At 37.3% G+C, this 21,044-nt stretch overlaps 2 protein-coding genes across 5 annotated transcripts in view; both read left to right on the top strand.

The window, feature by feature from the left end:
* Positions 1 to 4,902, top strand: part of arhgef12a (Rho guanine nucleotide exchange factor 12a) — a 45,224-nt gene extending 40,322 nt beyond the window's left edge. For 3 of the 4 annotated variants that reach the window (XM_039670820.2, XM_039670823.2, XM_039670822.2), the window contains 4 exons: positions 1,028 to 1,228; positions 1,409 to 1,629; positions 3,879 to 3,954; positions 4,068 to 4,902. In XM_039670820.2, coding sequence (XP_039526754.2) covers positions 1,028 to 1,228; positions 1,409 to 1,629; positions 3,879 to 3,954; positions 4,068 to 4,078 — 509 coding nt within the window. In that variant the 3' untranslated portion in view covers positions 4,079 to 4,902. The remainder of the gene's footprint in view (positions 1 to 1,027; positions 1,229 to 1,408; positions 1,630 to 3,878; positions 3,955 to 4,067) is intronic. The other variant, XM_039670821.2, reaches the window with a different exon arrangement.
* Positions 4,903 to 19,448: 14,546 nt separating this feature from the next.
* Positions 19,449 to 21,044, top strand: part of grik4 (glutamate receptor, ionotropic, kainate 4) — a 353,328-nt gene continuing 351,732 nt past the window's right edge. The window contains exon 1 of the mRNA XM_039670727.2: positions 19,449 to 19,972. The gene's annotated coding sequence lies outside the window, so the exon portion shown is untranslated. The remainder of the gene's footprint in view (positions 19,973 to 21,044) is intronic.

Genomic DNA, 21,044 nt, shown 5'->3' with positions numbered 1-21,044 from the left:
ATGCCAGATACCAAGAAGGCTACTGTCACCATTTGTTTTGGCTTCTTCTCTGCATTGAGTGGCTGTTGTCTGTGTGCCTGCCAACTCAAGAAATTGACAATTCAGCCTCTATTGATTAAAACAACTCCAGAAAAGGCTTATTTATTTTCCAAGTGTCTTTTAATTAGTTTAGTATCTAACAATAAAATATCTTCTGTACTTGTGCTTCCTAATGGGAATCACTTCTGCTGAAAACAACAAATATGTGAGCTTAGAAAAGTTGTTTCAGTGAAACGTGGACTTACAATGAGCAATAAATTCTTACTGCATATATTAACTTTTGTAAATGCAAGGTAATAAAAATGTTAGTGTTGTTCACAGGGCATTAATGTATGCTTACAGATACAACTTTTGATCTTTAAAATGTATTAGTAAATGTTGTGATTATCTAAGATTAATAAAAGTATTGTTTATTGTTGTTTCATGTTAACTAATATAGTTACCTAATGTCCACAAATGAAATTTTATTGTAAAGTGTAACCAAAAAACACTCTGAATTCTTTCAAGTCACCACGTAGTCCCTGATTGCCCGGTGTGGCATATTACATGCTCTAATTTTTTCAGCATATTGCTGCTTTATTCCTTTTTTCTTTCCTCTTTTTTTGTTAAAGGGTAGTCCATTCCAAAATGTTGATAACTAGTTTTGGTTCATATTGACTTAAATACTATATGAAGTACGGACAAAAAAATACAATGAAACCAAAATTCGAATCTTTGTGTTCTGCAGAATAAAGTCAGTCATACAGGTTTGAAATGACATGAGGTAAATTATAAAGTTGGGTATACTATCCCTTTAATAAGTGTGTTTATTGTAATTCCTATTGTCACAGTTTGTTGCAGCACAGATTCAACATTTTATTTTTTCTGATTCAGTTTTCTTGTTAACATCTCTTATAAATAGGCTCTCGACACTTGTCTTGTCTTATGTTGTGTTAGCGTCTTAATTTCAGGTTAGTTTATTATTTATTATGGTGATCGTGTTTTTCAGTGGCGGCTCTGAAGCAGGTGCTGTTGACTCAGCTGATGGCTCAGGATGAGGGTGAACGATTGGGTCGATCGGCTGGCAGTCGTCTCCTCAGGACCACCTCTCTACGCACGCCGGTGGAGCACAGCTCTGCTCGCTCCCCTAGTCGAGCTCAGGACTACACTTCTGGAGACACAGGCTTCTACGAGTGCCCAGAAGACTACGGTGAGTCTTCGACCAAAGAACTTTGCTGTCTTCAGGAAATTCTGGCTCGTACAGATGGTTAGACATGGAGATGTTATGCGTTTATCATCAATAAATAAATAAAAAGAAAAGTAAAACGGTGTAGTAGTGCACCCGCTCCAACATGCAGGTGACCCGACTAATTGTAGTTGTGCTTTTTAGCAGCCTACCTGGTTCTGGAGGGGTACGGCGGCTCAGGCGAGAGCAGTACAGATGATGATATTCAGGTCAGGAGAAAGGAGCCGAGTTTGGCCCACAGCTGTGCTGCTGACTCGGGCATCAGTCTCAGGTTCTCCTCACCATCCTCAGGCAGCACGTCTCGCCTCAGCAAACAGGTCCTCTCCCATCTTCGCTGCCTGCAGGCCAACCTCAACCACCTCAAGGTCTGTCTGCTCTCAACTGTCTCTGAATTTTAAAGCAACACTTAAGTAAGATTTTTTTACCCTAAAATTTTAAGTTTCCAAAATCGTTTCAGGGGTTTATTATGTCGTAACAGGGTGAAAGGCACTTCTGGATTCGCTTTACATTTACATTTGTTCATTTAGCTGACGCTTTTATCCAAAAGCGACTTACAATTGCTATATATGTCAGAGGTCGCACCCCTCTGGAGCAACTAGGGGTTAAAGGGTTAGTTCACCCAAAAATTAAAATTCTGTCAATATTTACTCACCCTCATGTTGTTCCGACCCCGTAAGACCTTCGTTCATCTTCGGAACACAAATTAAGATATTTTTGATTAAATCTGAGAGCTGGATCACTCCTACACACTAGTCCATAGGTATCTTGAGGAATTGAAACTTGCCGGCCTCAAAAAGTTATTAAACACATCGTTAAAATAGTCCAAGTGACTAAAGTGGCTCAATTTTAAGTTTATCAAGCAACGAGAGAACTTTTTGTGCGCAAAAACAAACAAAAATAATGACTTTATTTCAACTATTCACTTCCTTGTAGGGGTGGCACGGTACATGAAAAAACACCCGAACCGTTCGGTTCGCTTGTCTCGGTTCGGAGCGCGTGTGCGTCTCACGGTTCGACGCATGCGCAATGTAACCTCGTGCCCGTATGTGACGTGTTTTCTTTTCGCGCGACATAAACTTGTTCGACTTGGACCGGCGCTGCACAGAGCGATCGGTGAATAACATCAATCTAGCGCGAGTCGGCTCCGTATGCATTCATCACTTTCGCGGTATTTGATGTCATTACCGATCGCTCTGTGCAGCGCCGGTTCAAGTTAATAAACAAGCCAGTAAAAGTGGAGTATGGAGCGCTGCAGGTCACGGCACGCGGAGAAATGGCAAGTGGGAGAGATGAGGGAGTTGGAGGATGCGCCAGCGTCGTATAAGTCTATGGTATAAGTCCGGTGTGTGGGAACATTTTGGATTTCATGTTATGATATTTTAATTTAACTACAGTGGCACTTTATGTATAGATAAGAGCTTCAGTCATATATTTCCAAACCCTGCACTTTAATTTTAAGTGGAAAAAAGTACCCTTACATTTTGGGAATAGAAGCATTGTTGATAGTGTTTTTGTGTTGAGATTGAACTTAAATTTCACTTTATGTTTATGGCCTTTGCTATTGCTATAGCTTAATTATCTATAGGCAATGAGGTTTCATGTATATTGACATTTAAAAGACAGTGTTTTAAGAGTTGCTCTCTTTTTCTTTTAAAAGATAGAATTTTGGTAAGAGCTACAAAAGTTAGCAGTTGATACATAAAAGTTAATTTCTTTGTGTAAATAAGATTTATGTGATAAAAATGCACAAGTTCTTGTATGATAGTGATACACATTCTCCTTTTTTTTTTTGCCAAATTAACAAAAAGCATGTCAATTTCTTCTCTCTTGCTGTATCTAAATCTCACCTAGCTTTCCTCTGAGATAGTCCCAAAATGTGCTTAAAGTCAAAGAGTCAAATTCAGTTTGTCCATGATTGCATGAATATAATATATATATTTTTTAATACTGTATCCTAAAGTGTGGATAATTAAGCTATATATCACATGCTGAAGTACATTTCTGGAGTGTTAAAGATTAAAAGAAAAAATAACAAGAACCGTACAGAACCGAAAACCGTGACCCTAAAACCGTGATACAAACCGAACCGTGGGTTTTGTGAACCGTGCCACCCCTACTTCCTTGGTGTTGCTTTAAGCCTTCATGACGTATCAAATATTCACAATATTCTCATTGTTTTGCAATATAAAACATTGTGGTCTTTATGATTGTAATACACTTAGGTTTCTTATAGTCAGACTAGTTTTGTGATCCTTGTCTTGCTAGTTTCTGGCATCGATTTTTTTTTTATTTATTTTTTTATTTTATTTTTTTATTATGGTCAGTTTTTATATAATCCACCATTACTGCAATGCCAATTATTTTTGCCTAATAACTGATCTTAAAATGATTAGTTTTATTCTGTTATATATAAACAAAGTATAATATGTATTGTGTAATATTAATAATAACAATTAAATGGTTAAACGATTAATAAATGCATTATTGTTTATATCTATTAATATTTTTGTTATTGATTTATTAACAGTAATTACATTAACAGTTGTGTTTCCTTGTTTGTGAAGGGAGATGATTTCTTATCTCAACTTCTAATATCTTTTGTAATGTTTTTCAGGAGATGGAAACTAAGTATTATAATCTACTTCGCCAAAGGCCTGTTGGGTCAGCCGCAGATGCAGACGAAAGCAGAGGTAATGTCTGCACTTTGACCGCTAAACCTTTTTTTAAAAATCAAACGGCCATTGGCATTGCGTTCTGTTTCAGGATTTTTCCATCATTCCTCTCTGACTTCTTCCTCCCACAGATAAGAAATAGAGTGGCAGAAGTTTCTGGCTCCTGTGATGACGGGGGCATCATCTCTATCTGTAACATGCTCCACACAAGCCTGTCTTCCTCACTGCTGAACACCTCCATCCTAAAATGAGGGGAATATTCTAACAAGGCCTCTTGCTTCTGTCAGCGCTCGTCAATTAGGGAAGACGGACTGTCTCCTCTCAAACTTACCTGTCCCGAGTACATGTCCTCATTCCAGCAAACGTGGGCAGCCCAGTCCTCTCCTTCCCCTGCAGACTTAGCTAGAGAACGGCGAACTTTACCAAATTGTACAAAGCTGTGTGTTTAATATATATATGTAAGAAACACAAGTTGAGAGAGGAATTTTTTTTTAAACTAATGTATTAAGTTTTTTCTTCCTTTTTTAAATCCCAAGATGTATTTATTTTTCTTTTTAGTGTTTTCCATGTTTCTCGCATGCTTTTGGCTGTTGAAACTCTTAAGCCGTCTGTTGCTGTAGGCTTCAGTATGACTGAACAGGGTGAGTGCTTCAGAATTAAGACTCTTTTCTCCCCCCACAATTTTTTTTTTTTTTTTTTTTTTTTTTTTGCGTGGAAGCCCAAGTCTGTGCAGTACATGAAGAGAAGTTTTTGCTCAAGGCCTCTCAGTTCCTCCAGCCAGCTGACATTCCTCCCAGAGCCTTGGACTCATTCATTTGCCCCAGAGACCCTCCTGCTGAGATGAAGAGTGGATGGAGCTCAGGCTCTCCTGGTCTGCAGCTACATTTTGATGACTGCAAAAAGAGAAGGATTACCATCAAAATGGAAAGTGATGCAAAACCTGGAAATAAAGATGCAATGACAAAACCTCTGTACTGATCATCAATTTGGCTTCATTGTCTGAGTATAATGAGAACAGGTGCTGGAATTCTCATCCACCAGAATGGTAATTAATAGTAGCTTGTCAATCAAAACTACATTAGCATATTGTTTGAAACCAAAAGCCCTGCACTCTTAAAAATAAATGTTTTTGAAGCGATGCCATAGCATAGAGAAACCATTTTGGGTTCCCCAAAGAACCTTTCAGTGAACAGATCTTAAAATAACCATTTTTATTTTTAGGCAGAGTAACATTAATGAAAGCAGGGAAAATGTTTGGCTGACAAAAAAAAAGCGTCCTTTGTTCCAGTAAGTGTATATTTTAAATGACATTTTCCCCTTATTCTTGTCAATATTGTAAGTGTAGATTTTAAATGACATTTTCCCCTTATTCTTGTCAATATTGTATAGATCCTGATGACTTTTGGACATGCCTGTCATGACTCAGGAGACACAAGAGAGCCAATGCCATTTCACAAAGCTGATGTATGCCTTAGCTGGTGGAGACCTGGTCAAGTTGGTCATTATCTGGTCCAAGCTGGTGATTCTAGTTGATCAACTTGGCATTATCTGGTGGAGATCTGGTCAGGCTAGTCCACCAGATCAGCCAAGTTGGTCATTACCTGGTCCAAGCTGGTCATTAGCTGGTTGTGCTGGTGGACCAGCTTTAACGAGTTTGGATGAGCTACCAGCTTGAGTTGGTTTTTCCAGTGGGCAGCAATGCATGATTAAAGTTTGACATACTTCAATTCGATGCGAAATGTGGGCGTCTCCTACAAAATTCCAGATTGCGTGGATTCCTATTAAAATGACTGCATTTCCTTACAACAATTTGCTGAAAAATGGTAAATATAACCACACTTTTAGTGTGAAGAGAACAGTTAATAATCTAAAGAACTTTTTTCTTGTGGAAAATTTAATAGAATCATAAATCCCAAATAAACACCGGAAAACGGTGTTTGAATGATGTCCAGTTGTGTTGTCCAAATCTCTGTTGTAATTGTCCTTTAACATGGACAAGTGCATTTGGATAAAATATCTTGTGTAATTTCAGTCAGGAAAACAGTCAGGCAGTTTTGTATTTTTTTTTTCTGAAGACAGCGGAGCTTTTTAGAATTACTAAATAGATGGCAAATAAGGTGAACATAATTAATGATCTGTGTTGCCATTATGCCATAGATTGGACATTTTTATTTTTTTGCTTTTCAAGTCGTGCAAGCCTGTCTCGTAAACCAGCAATGAGTTGTTTCGGGTACAAATTAAATTGTAGCCTACATTCATCATTGACACTAACAAAGTTTTATGATCAATACCAAACTTGTCACGCCCAGTGTGTAAATTATACACCGCCTTTCAGTGCGATAAAACTAAGCACTTTCTATGAGTGATGTTGGAATAAATAAGTTTGTCGCTTTTTTGTCTTGAAACGTACAGCGCAAGGTGTCTGGCCAACGCTAGAACGCTTATTTTGTATTTTATTCTGTTCTGTGTTGGCTAAGTAACATTAATCTGTAATAATGTGATGTATTATGAGAGAACATAACTTTCGGTAAATGTAGGCTGCTGATCTAAACAGTAAAGATAACAAATGGGCTGCTGTTACTATGGTTACATGTTGCCTATGTAGCACTGCACACTAGGTAAATCAGTTGTTTCATCACGATACGATCTGGAATGGCTTCGCCAGTGATAAGATATTTATTTGTAACATGGCGCGATACAATTACCATTTGATTAGATTTAGGGTCCTAGTTTAACAGCAGAACCCAAATAATTCATTTTTTTTTTCTGTTCTTTGCTTGAGAAACATTCAACATCTTGACATAAATAACCAAACACCAAATCTGTTGTTGATTATACGGTGACAGGCCAGTAGAGGGCAGATAGTGCTTGTTGTCTGTCTGTCTGGAGACTCTGAATACCCATAGGTCCTGCAGTGACATCAATGCTCTGGGTTTAACTGGCCTCTTTAGGGTAGCCATGCAGAAACATAGCAGAGCAAGTGTTTAAACCTAAAACTCCTGTTAAGCTCAGTCAGTCCTCCTCAGTCATTCCTCATTAACACGAAACTTGTTGCAAATCGTTAAAAAAGAACAAGAAAAAGCTGTTCCTTTAACCTTGCTCTTGTATACATCAGTAGTCCTCATTCAAATGAATCACAGAGCTCCCTTTTAGAAGTTTCCCCTGAGCACTTTTAGTGAGAAAGCAGTTCCCTTTTTGCACTGAATGTGTCCTCTGTGGTACAATGTCCTCAGCGTTTCACCCTTAAGACACAGTGCGGTTAAGTTCAGAGCCAGTAGGATAATTGATTGTCTCTGTCTCCACATGCACCTGTCAATTATTTAATTGAAGCACTGAGGGGGGCGAGAAGAAGGGCGAAATGTGGTGTCACATCACATCTCTCGTAGTCTCTCGGGTCACCTAGACTAGTGTTTACCAAACTTTTTTTCTGGGGACCCACATTTTTAAGTCGATAAATCTTTGTGACCCAATAAACATTAGGCCCATATAGTTCATATATCACGAAGAGAATTTATGCATTAACAAAATATGAATGACCATTTTTAAGGTCAGTTAAGCTTCCAGTTAACTATTTAAAAGAGATATAGATATTTGACAAAGCAAATTTTTTTTATTAACCTGTTGTTGACAATAAGTGAAATGCAGAGGTAAAATGAGAAAGGAAGAGTTGACAGGGCATCTCATTGTTTTCATATTCTCATCATTGTGTACACAATTTGTGTACACAGTGTGTACACAATTTACTATAAAAATTATTATTATTATAAATTACCATGCATGGCTCCAGGGTCTGAAGTTAACTTTTTCAGCCACCGGCCACTGTGGCAGTATTGTTCTTTAACTTGTAAGAATACACATTTAAGTCCTGTCAAGTAATAATAACTGTAACAACATACATTTTGTATTCATTGATTTTGACACGCACACAATATATATATATATATATATATATATATATATATATATACATACATATATACAAATATACATACATATATATATATATATATACATACATATATATATATATATATATACATACATATATATATATGTATATGAACTACTAGTGAAACAAGATCTTTAATCAAGATCTTTACGAAGATCTAAAAAGAGCTGAGGTTGTACAATGTAGTGATGCTCATACCAAGAGATTTGGGGTTCAAAAATCTGATACTCCTTTTTTTGCATATACTCTGGATAACAATTTTAGTGAGTAGCCTATTAGAGTCAGCATGAAACCAAAGTTGTGATGAAAGCAAACCCCCCCCGACCTTTTAAATCCAACCTTTTAGTGGACATGATAAATGTCTCAGATGTGATTTTATTTGATTGGTGAGCAGTGAAAAGTGCAGAATCTTGATTAACGTCTTCAGGTTTCAGTACATGTTCAGCATGGTGTCATACTCCCTCTAGAGATTTATTCCCTATTATCCCCAAAATTAATTATTCCCACTGGCTTGTCTTTCTGAAGACCTGCCTAAATAAGAGCTATTTTCATTTTGATAACACGCAGAAAAGATGATGTTTACCTGTAGGCTACATAAGCTGTTGTTCAAATAGCCTACTATACATCGTCGTTGTCTTTTTGCTGGGTTAAGATTTGACATGCCAAGATAAAATCTTTGTTTGATTTTTTGAGAACATTCGCATAATTCTGCTGAATGGATTTAAACGAGGTAAAATGTCAATACAGCTGTTTTTTACAGAGTTCCATGATCTTTGGTGTAGTTCTGCAGTCAGAGGCACATTCCATGTGAGATCGATTAGCTCATCCATTACCCTTGTTTTGACACATTCATTAAGGTATATAATCAGTTATTTTCTACTTGACATGATGCGATACCCATATTAAAAGTAACATCCTAACAACAAGCACATGATGGTAGGCAAGAACGGCATGCAGTTTAAAGTCACCCAGAATGATTTTTAGGCCACACCACGAATAAAAAATGCATGCTCGTTTGCATAAACCTATTTTATTGTCTTTTGAGACGTCTTAGTTGGCCAGAGACAGCTTTTTTAATAGCACAGTGAAGACAATAAGCTATAAACCTCTCAAGCTTATGATCACGTAACATGGCAGCGAAGAGAGAAGCAAAGAGAGGTTACGAGTCCCCCGTAGGATGCCAGTGTTTGATTATGACCTCACTTCCACCTCTCGATGAGTAATGAACCTCTCCGCTCATATTGACTCGTCTAAATGGAACGTTGCCCCTCGGCATTTAGTCTCACTGGAACACCACTCAGCTGCTTTTAATTACATAGGTGAACAAATCTGGTTTAATATAGAACGAATTAACACGCCCCCTCCAAATTATTATTCAAACCGCTCAGAGACGCACACACAAATTAGTGTGAGTGACATTGGTGCTACAGTAATGGATGAATTGAATAAGTCATGCAGTAATGTTTTCCACAAGACCTCAGAAATGCGTCAAATTAAGTCACGGTTTCGGAGTTTAATGTTAATGATGCAATACTAGGCTACAACTTGCATTGCATTAATATGCAAATGAATGTTGTCAATGATACAACTGAGTTCACTGCATACTGCAAATACGTTCACACAGTGTTTGGTGACAAACACAGTATATGACTGATATCTGATTTACTCCCCAAGTGCTATATACGCAACCATCTGATGTAACTATTTAAACAGGTGACTAATTCACAATTTTTTAACAGTATTTTACAGCTACTGTATGAAAGGTTGAAGTTGACAGTGAAGAGGGTTTTCTCCTCTGGATGAAAGGGTCTGTCTGCAACATGAAGTACATTTTGTGAACAAAATATTAATTTCATGAATGTTGGCTACGAAATGGAAAAATATGCATCAAAATATGCAGTTTGGGATACAGGCAAATTCTTTTGTTAACCAATTAGCCATCATTTAAAAAAAAAAAAAAAAACAGTCTGAATTTTGAGATCTAGTAAATTGTAATTTGGAGAGAAAAAGGCGAGATGTAAAAACTTCTAGAATTACGAGATGTTAAAAAAAGTCTTCGAAAAAAGGTCAGAATTTCAAAATTGTGAGATATTAACTTTATATAGTGAGAAATACAGTCAGTATTGTTCAAAATTGACAATTGTGAAAAACTCAGTCCGAATTCCAAGATATTAACTCGAAATTCTGAAATAAAGTCAGAATCTTGAGATAAAACATTTCAATTACCTTTTTTATGCCGAGTGAAAACAGGCTTCTAAAAATTGGGTTGTAGGTCCTGATGATTTAATGAATCACTATAATGTGTAAACCATGATCATAACCGTATTAAGCATCAAAAACAAGACTGACAAGTGTATTCTGCTGTAGTGTGAACATGGCCTCTAATACAAAACTATGTCAAATGTGCAAAGCAATCGATCAGCACTGACAACAGACTACCACTGAGTAAAGACTGTTGGAGTCTCAGTGCGATAAGCTTCACGGCCCCTCTCCTCCCACTCTCATTGTGTTCGTATCTCTGTGTCCTGTCCACAGGGAGCGCTCTGCTCAGCTCAAGTTCATATATGGATGGTGCCCCATAAATATCAGCAGCTTTTTCCCCTGTAGGGTGTCAACAACATTGATGTACTTATCGAGCTGTTGGTTGAGACGGATTTGAAGGCGGGAGGGGGTTTAACCACTGTCTCATTACCATGGTGAGCAATCCGACATGTCTGCTTCATCATGGACCTCCTGTGGAGCGTTCATCTGAGAGACAGGTATGACCCTGGTATATGTTCAGGGGCCCGGTGCCCTTTCTGTGGCCAGAAAAGCAGAGAGAGAAATGAAAGGCACTTCCATCTCCTCATGTGACATATCAGATGCCTTAGCCTCAGTTAATTCATACTTTTAAAGATATTTATGAACTCCTACGCACTTCTCAAGTGTTATTTTAGTATCATTGAACTACTATTATAGTTTATTATCGTTTTTTAATACATTTTTTATAATTTTTATATTTTACATTTTCAATTTAATTAATTTTTATAAGGGCTGTCAAACGATTAATCGCGATTAATCGCAAATAAAAGTTTACATAATATATGTGGGTGCACTGTGTATAATTATATATATATATATATATATATATATATATAAAAATACACATGCTTTTAAAAAATATTTTCATGTATATACGTACGTAGATTTATATATAAATATTTTACATATAAATAATATTTTTTTCTTAAATATACATGCATGTGTATATATATATATATATATATATATATATATATATACTGTATATATACAAAATAATTATATACAGTGCACCCACATATAGTATATAAACACAAACTTTTTTGGATGCGATTAATCGTTTGACAGCCCCAATTTTTATTGATTTTGTTGTTGTTTTTTGTCGTTTTTAGTTGGATAACAATTTACAATAAGGTTTCATTATTGTTAACATCCGTTACATTTTACATTTCAGCTGATAACCCGTATCTGCTATCGTAAAGTGTTACATTTTAAAAAAAACATTTATTCATTTTTATTTCAGTTTAAGTTTTAGTTGTTTTAGTATATCAAATTAAACTAAATTCAAAAGTATTGACTTGAGAACAAAACAAACTAATAATTATTTGTCATGTCTCTTATAGACGGTCTCTTCCTGTTTAAGAGCAGGTCTTGGTCAGAGCAGTGTCGACCAAACTATATGCCACAGGCGATCAGTATGTTACAGTATTCATAGACTGGCCAAAAGGTGAGGTTTTTGATATGACAGTGGTATTGCTAACAAATGATGTATGTGTTTCTGCCACTATTTACCCATTTGAAAAGCTTGCCCGCAGTGAGATAAGAGGAGTTGGAATGTTGAATTGTTTGTAGGTGACAAAAAAGGTCAGGTGATTTAATCTATCTGAAACACTGTCACAGCATTCTGATCAATACGCTCCCATGCTAATGTCAGCGAGGAGACAGTCCTCACTACAAGTATAGCAGGTGGATAACAAAAGCCTGACTGGAATTAAAATGACTTTTGTGCTGTTGTCTGTTACCTTTGCAGGTCAAATTCAATACAGAGCCCTTCTAAAGAGGCATTCAGACATGCTGTCCACTTTAATGTATCTGATAGCCTCCTGGCTTCTTGAGTAAAAGGGCATCTGTTCGCCAGAAATCTGTTTGCCTGTCTTCCAAAGGAAAAGTTCATTGTGGCTTTTACAATTATGTAAGGAATACAAAATCACAGGCTAAGTGAATAATGAACAGGTTCACTTGTTCTCCATATTGTAGACAAATGACACTGAAATTCAACACGTATATAAGGTCCAGTGGTGGATGTAGTTTTATATTCAATTCTGTTAGTTTAACAAGGGATAAATCGATGGCTTCCCCATTCAAAGTGTGCCATTATATTTGCACGGTGATTGAGAGAGGGAGAAAAGGCTGTTTACTCAGGTTAGCCCTTTAATAAAGTGTAAGTTTTTGACTGACACCTATAGCTAATCTTATAGACCTTGAGTAAACTGCGATACACAATGAACGGTTCCAATGAGTGAAAATAATCATAAATTGAGGGTTGCTTGCCGATCAAATTAGCTACATGATATGGTGATTAATTCATTACATTAACCACATGGGTTGGTGATGTGAGTCATGATTAAATGTGAAACATGCTATTATTTATAAAAAAGTATAATTTCATTAATTGTTCTAAATCAATTTTAATTGACTTCTCTAATTAAAATGCATAAAACTATAGCTCTTGAGAGGCAAATGGTTTCAGATATGTGGACAGATGGATGGGTTTTTGTTTATGCTTATTTTGTTATCTTCAGCATATCACCCAGTGGTTCACTTATTGTCAGAGCTGGCATGTGTAAACAGATCAGCTCATACAATATTAACATTTTAGAGTCTTAGCTGTTTTTCTGCTGTATAAAGAAGGGTGAATACTGTCAAAGGCCAGATAGTTCATGCGATGACATTGTCATTGAACAGATAACTCGGGTCTATTTATGTCACACTTTATGTATGTTAATTTAATTTAATAAAGAAATTCATTAATTGCTATCTATATCTATGTAGTTATACATTTAGTTAATTTCTGATCTAGATGTGCTAAGCTGGGCACACACTGATGAAAAGTAAAATTTTTTGGATAAACTATTATTTTAAAATGAGCTTAACTATTGTCATATCTCATTGCATAGCTCTAAAAACCTGTCATACATCTACAGAGAGTGAATGGCAGTTTTGTTAAATGGACACAGGTCTTCAGAACACTTAGGCTTTCTGTGGTTGGATTTTGGGAGAATGCCAGAGCCGTTACACAGCTGTCTGTCTGAGAGAGTCTATACTTCTGGCTGACACAAACACAACAGCACAGCAGTGCAGTGAATCCAGGCCCAGGAGATTGGCTGATTTATAACTAATGAATATTTTCCAAGCCTGCTCAGGTTGCGTTGCCCATTACTTCAGGAGCCACTGAACCAGTTTTGGTTTGCCCCACATGAAATATTCACACTTTTTGTTAACAATTTCTTCACTGATTGCAAGGAAAATATGCAGAATGTATTTAAATATTGTAAACTGTGTTAAGCTGAGCTGAGAGTTCTACAATCTAATTGGTGGCTAAAAGGCTTATTGCCAAATCACAAAGGCTGACACGACTAAGCGGAGCAAACAGGCTCTTATCAAATGGGCATGTTTCTTGTGGTAGCCTATATTCCACATAATGTTCGAGGAATAATAAACTAGTCAGCTGGACATCCGATTTTAACCAACCTGCAGATGTTCTGAGATGGTCCTCACTGCGGAACATGAAATCCATGGGGAGGAGTCGGATCCAGATCCAACTCCTCCCACCTTACATACACCTAAATCTAACCAACTCCGCCCCCTGATCCCTAAACCCAACCCTAATCCTACCCATCTCCACCCCTTGGATCGTGATCCGACTCCTCCCCGTGGATCTCATGTTCTGCATTCGGTGCTACTGGATGTTCTGGCAGTACGTTGCATTTTCACGCATTCAAATCAAGAACCAATGAGGTTTGTGTGCTGTTTCTTCTATTCTCCTTATATGGTGTTGTTCATGCTTGTTGTAAACCGTTCGCGTGCGCGCCATATTCAAGTCAAGTGGAGTAAGTTACAAAGGACAATATTTTAACGTTAAAGTTCAGTCTGGTTTCCACACGAAGCAATCAAATATCTTCAGAATACTTTTACACGAATAATAACGCGAGTGAATCATATGGATAGGGATTAAGTTTTGATTCATGGATTCGGATGAAAACGTCATATGAGGCCGAGGGTGAGTAAATTAGCCTAAATTACAGCATTTTTTGAAGAAACACTTTGCGAAATAGTAATTTCATAACTAATATCTCACCACTTTTGAATAAGAAACAATGTCAAGTCCATAAAACTCGTCAAACATAACACGTTCACTCGTTTAAACAACACACCCGTCCTGACATTTGACTGCACATCACAGTTTTGTTATTGATACAGCTTTATTCAATCGTTATGCAACGGACCGGTCTACAGGACATTCATTAGGGTTATGGAGCTGCTTACACTGTAATATACAATAAAATATCCAGCACACGACACAGCCACAAGAAAATAGAAATGGACACAAAAAACCACCTAGAGCCGGACGCTCAAGTGACACTGCAACGGTCACAATATGATGTCACACTCTGCGCGTGTATTTTAAAAAACATAATTTAATATACAAATATGACATTTGCCCACCTAAAGTGTTTATTAAAAATGAATTACTAAATGCTAAAAATGAAGAAATGAAAATGAACAATAATTTGCGTTGGATTTACAATTCTGCTGCAACACCACTAATTCCTGTGCCACATAAATCTGATGGAAAAATGCACAAAAAATTCCAGTTTTTCCATCAAATATGCTAATATTGCATGTTGACTGGTGGCATATTTGTTGGGCTCAGTCTGAACTCAGTAGGCTTATAGTTTATTTTTTTTAAAGTTGTAGTGATATTAGTATTATTTAACGTTAGAACAACTCCAATTTACTGTCCTTATAGTGTTTGTTTTTCTTTTAGCACATGTGAGATTGTTTGTAGTTGTAGTCATGCTATATGACTTGCCCACATTTCTGCTCTGAATATATGCTTCACCATGCAGGCATTGGTGTCAACTTAATATTAACAAGATGACATTCCATAAGGTACATGAACACCAGCTCACCAGCCAAGATCAGTTCCCTCAATCAACAGGAGCAGTAGGACACAGTCAGGTATGTAGAAAAACATCTCATTCTCATGTTAGATGGGCCCAAAAGCAACCCTGGCAAAGGGTTTATGAACGCAAACATCATAACGCAAAAACAGCTGCTCCGACTAGGATGACCGTGACTGATCTTCAACTCAAGAGATCCTTTTCAGTACTAGAAGTGTCTGTGTCACCTCTGTTTTGTCCAATTCATTTCTCATCTCAGCCATATTTGTTCGTGCTGCACTGCTGACGGAAGAATATTGTTAGAATTGCAGGAATCATTTATGGCTAACGCTCTTCAGCCTAATGTGCATCTGCATTTTGCCCCAATGCATCATTTCTTCAAATGGAGCTCTTGATTGATGGTCTGCGCCATTCCAAACACCATCCCATCTGTAATAATGCATCACCTGTTGCGCTCTGGTTTGCAGTTTCTATTTGAAATTATTCCGTGATAATGAAGTGCAAATGCTCTTGGCTCTGGCATGAGATTGAACTGCCTCAATGTAACAACCTTCCTACGGGCAAATCATCTCCTTGGTCCCTTGTAGCTGAGTTAATAAATCTAGATGCTATGAAGAGAAAAGGACATCAACAGATTGTCTTTTGCCATTGTTGATGGATGAAATTTCACAGTGATCCCTAACTCCTCAATGTAACAAGTCAGTGTGCTTGATAAAACAATAAATATCTGTACTCTATAGATGACAACACAGGAAATCGTATTCATCAACCTAGGAACAGACGCACACTACATCTGTTTACCACCGCATGGGTTGTCTTAATTTCTTTCGCATTAAGCCTGTGTAGCCTGTAATGGAAACGCAGTCTTAACCAGTATATTTAACAGTCATATTCTGTTGCTTTGGATTCAGTGGCAGGAGAATCTAAACGATGCCTCAAATATTCATATTTTGCAGGACAAGTGTATAAAGAGGAAATTTGTCGTATAACAAACATGGAAAATATGAAATTTTCCGATTTCATTTGAATTTAATACAGTACAAATCTGCTGCCTCACAGACTGAATGTGAAATAAAGACTCACTCCATTTGAACAAAAGTATTGGATGATAACTTTTAAACTTGGCTCACTTAAATATGCGTAATGTGAATGTTAAATCATTGGCTTGGATCATGCAGTTACAACTGATTTATGGTTAAAAGTGTCATTACATTTTTAGAGATTAAGTGTCTGTTCTCTCTGTTCTTTTACTGACAAGGAGAAGATGTCTTTATGACATATAAAGCGGATGCGCAGCATTTGTACATTTCATCACACTTGCTCATCCTCTCCTTACAGACTGCAGATGATTCACATATTGAAGTCTCATAAGGAGTCCCACTGGGAGAAGGCCATTGACAGCATACCTACATTAGAGAAGAGTAAGTACACCAACTCAGAATAATTCTATGGAAGTGGATTAAAAGTAAAATATTTTATTGGTAACTGAAATCATTATTAAATGCAAAACATAAACAAACAAGACAAGAGGATAGGGTATATGTTGAACGTTTTGAATCTTGTTCAAATTCTGCTGATGGGTCAGTGACTTGACATGAATTTTATTTGTCCAGGACTATTAGTTCAATCAAAAAGACATCACAAATGCAATTAATGTAAGGTTTTCTTGCACTTTTAATTTGCATCACCTTGTTTTCCTGTGTACACATCGGCTTGTTGATGTACATAGTACACTTGTTAATGCTGATCAACATCTCATTATGGACGTCTGATTAGCGCATCACCGAGAAACGTCCTGCTCAAGTCCTTGCGATGGAGGTTCGGGTTGAATAACTAGTTCTTCCAATGTTTCCAGTGAAATTATGTGGTAAAATTGACGCCATTGTTTGTGTCTTTACAGTGTTTACAATCACTTTGCTTTAGGAAGCTTCTGGAAATTCAGTAATGGTAAATGGGTTTTTTTTTAATTATAAGCGTTAGACCAATCACAACACACTGGCCTGTCTGACCTTTCAGAGCTGAGTTGCTCTCGGAAAGGCGGGGCTTAAAGAGACTGAATCTTCGATCTTCCAACAAGTCATTTTCAGACTTTTTGAGAAATTAGGTGATGTATATAAGGTCTTTTTGACCTTTGGTGCATGTAAACTTGTTGTAGAACCTTTTAAATAGCATGGGGACACTTTATTGTAGACACTTTTATTTGACATGAACCCAGAAATCGCTGAACATTTCAAGTCATCAGTTTAGCAGAGCCCTTTCCTCACCCTTCCTCTGGGAGTTCAAAGTGTGCACTTCGACTGGAATGACAGGTTGTGTGATTGGTGTGTGTTTTGAGAGAAAAGGTCACATAGTTTGACATCTATTCTTATTATCCAGCAGCGTAAATCGACTCAGGGATCAAATGTCAAGAAAACGTGGATTAGATCTGGCTAAGATAGTAAAGGGCTCTGTAAAGACTTGGCCACATCATAAAATGTGTTTTGTCTCTCTGCACAGAATCACAGATGTGCATCTCCTAAGTACAATTATGTGTCTGTTTAGCCTTAGTCTACCTCTCAGTCCATGGAGATTTGTCCTCACTTAGCAGAGCTACAGCCTTGCTGATTCATAGGCAGTTTTAAAGGGATGCTGACACACAAGCTATTGAACACCTGCACTGCTCACTGACTCAAGGTTTAGAAAATGCATTAAGTTTTAAATACATCATTAAGGGTGGTGAGATGAATGAGAGGCCTCGTTAATTATCTGCAAAAATTTGCAGGGTCTGTAGAGTTTGTTGTTATAGACAATGATTAATAATTTCTGCAGTGCACGTGAGAGAAATATTATTATTTATTTAGTTGAGTGTAGTTTATTTAACCGTTTCAAGTGTTCTGAGAGCTGCTGATGTGACAAGAAAGAGTGTCTTTGATCTGATGTTAATGTGTAAATTTCCTTTTTGGGCAGTCTAAATTAAACAGCTCTCATCTACTGCACTCCCTCATCTGGTGTGTGCTAGTTTCCCCTGATGCTGACAACCTGTTTCCTGAAATATGAATTCCTACTGTCACTCATGTATTTCATTTTGGTAAATTGCCATTCGTCTGTGATGATTCAGGATGAGTAAAATTAGCAGAATGTTCAGTGTGGAAAGTCCATGTGGAGTAAGGGAAGACGTAGGCTCATTAATTACTCATGATCTGTGCACGTTATATTATAGGCTACACTTGATGAGAAGTAGGCTACGGGGGATGCTTTGCTCATACAACATGATGAAGCAAAACATGCTATCAGGAGGAGGCTGCTTTGTTGCAGGGACCATCGCTGGGAATTCATTTATAAAATACACGAACCTAAAGATGTACATGACATTCGGTTCCGTTGTCGAACGTGCTGGTGGAAGAGTTTTTCCTGCATTTCCTGCAACACCGCTACAAACGATTCACAGCGAAACATACAGCGCAACCAGTAGTTCGATTCGCGAACGACTCATACGACTCGGTTCTTTTTAGAGAATCAAAAGCACAGCGCGATATAATAAATCGGATTATCCGGTTCTTCTAAGTGAATAAAACAATCTACATCACTACCTTTGTTGTCCATTTCCCCAATCCTTTGAGACAGTTATTTTTAGTGACTCAGAATCTCCCGAACGCAGTGAAGCCCAACTTGATTATCTTATGAGATCTTTTATTGAATCAAAAGGTGTTTGAATCTATCGGACCGGTCACTGAATTTACACAATGAAGCCTTGTTAATTTTGCCATGTTTGACTTGAAATGGTCCACTCCACTTTTCTTTTCTTATTGTTATTCATTCAAGTTTTCATTTTTTAACATTTCCATTTTGAGGTGAACGATCCCTTTAATTATAGTCATTTTTATCAGTCAGTAGACTATTTTATAATGGCTAAATTAATGAATGAATTAAATTTGACCGACTATTTATGTTTTAGTCATTTTAGTCAGAACAAATTATTGGATTAGCCCATGTTGCGTCTAAAAAGTTACCAAAGTCTGTAGCCTACGTTTTGAAAGAGGTTAGCCTATTTGTTGAAAACTAATTTATAACTATTTCTAACGGACTTCTGCGGGCAATAAACAACAGTAAGAATTGTCCTAATATATCCAAATAATCTTTGCAAATATTTCGTCCGACAAATAGGCTACTTTTAAGAAAAAAAGAAAAAAAAAAGGAATGATCAGAATCATTAAATTATTTTCTATTCCGATCCGTAGCCTATATTTGCCAGTCTAACTTGCATTTATATCATTGGTAACGAAATCCTACAAAGTCAAAGATGGTTTGAGCAGTGTGGGAGATCGTGTGTGTGGAGAAGAGAGCAGCGTGGAGAAGAGAGAATCGTGAAGGAGTGCTCGCTGTATCAGTGCAGGTCCTGAAGCAGAAGAGAGAAGAGAACAGAGCTATCGGGCTCTTATCACGCGTTTTAAACCGCTATATAAAGGTACTCATCCTTGGAAAGAGGAAGCAGGAAAGTGAAAGAAACAGAGCAAAAGAAGACCGCCAACCGATGTTTGACTTAAGAGAGAGGATTCATTTATTTCTCACTGGGATGCGGATTTTCCCCTTCTTTTGACAGCGTGCGTTTGCCCCGCATCGTTCACATCATACGGATATACGGAGAAAGAATTCAGATGAAGTGGCCTTTGAAAGTAGTTTTTGACGGCGTACCGCTCGCTAAGGTTTTATTTTTTCTTTAATCGTGTTCAACAGCGTTGCACCGGGCACCAGGGAACGGTGGGAATTGATAGGGCACGCGCGCAGTCCTTATAAAACAACAGCTGATCAGTGAAGCTCACATCAAGCCAAATAAAACACCAACAGAAGAATAAACATCACTGATGTTGTTATAGGAGGCATAAAACAGCGATCTTTAAAACAGGTAAGACGATTCGCACCATTGCTTCATGCAGTTACGGTCTATTCTGCATTAATTACTTTATTCAACATGTGATAGATTGGATTTGGATTGCATGGGAAATTGTTGTAGATCGCGAGACTTTAATGGTTTTTTGGTTCATCATTTTAATTATGTGGACACACGGCAGAATCATAGTGCCTCCTGAAGTGGCATGCCAAATCGGCTATAAATCCGCTCAACTTGAATATCATGTAGGTAGGCTACAATTTGGAACATGGAGCCCTTATGTTTTAAATGTATTTTAAAGTAAATTAGCACATCCCCCAATGTTCTGTAGTAACAGCAACACTTGATAGTCAATGAACGCGGCATGATTTGCATGACAATTAGACCATTCTTTGAAATAATTTATTACATAAGTGGTGCTTGTTTAATCACATTGAGCACGGGTGAGTTACAATGACGCGTTTTGGTGTGCTGTTACATATGCATCCAGATTTATGAATAAAAAAAAATCACCATAGAAGAGAATATTATTACAAGGATATGAAGAACTTAAGCCTAATCGTTGGGCTCTACGACTATAGTGGTTCCAAACAGGACATTCAAAGTCAAATATTGGATTTTAATCTATTAAAGTGTCATTAACCTCAGTTTTATATGGACTATAACGGTTTAGGGTGGTTCTGTTTGTTAGATGATATGCGTGCTCAATTCACACGACACGTTACAGTGTGTGCAACATGTGTGCCCTAAACTTTGCAGCATCTGGTTCAGCTCTTACACAGAATGACATTGATTTTCTGAACGACTTGAAATCCTCCTTGATAGTACTGAAATAACCTAATGCATTTGAAAGCTTCGTCGGGTTGTGTTTGAGGGCATTTGGTTGAAGAGGAGAGGGTGGAATGGGTGTCATTTTTGCACCCCCTAGTGGATAATTGCGAGTCTGTGTTGTAAAAAAAAGTGTTTCACAGTTATTATTTACTCTCAATGTGTGAGCTTACAGCAACGATTTACAAAAGTGATCAAATTCTTATTTAAACCCCTAATGTTTGCGACTGCTTAATGATAATATAGTGCCATAACAGGT

Source organism: Pimephales promelas, chromosome 16 (genome assembly GCF_988280905.1).
Source record: "Pimephales promelas chromosome 16, fPimPro1.hap1.1, whole genome shotgun sequence".
NCBI lineage: Eukaryota > Metazoa > Chordata > Actinopteri > Cypriniformes > Leuciscidae > Pimephales > Pimephales promelas.
Note: the sequence above shows the minus strand (reverse complement) of the source record. Positions and strands in the feature narration are given on the sequence as shown.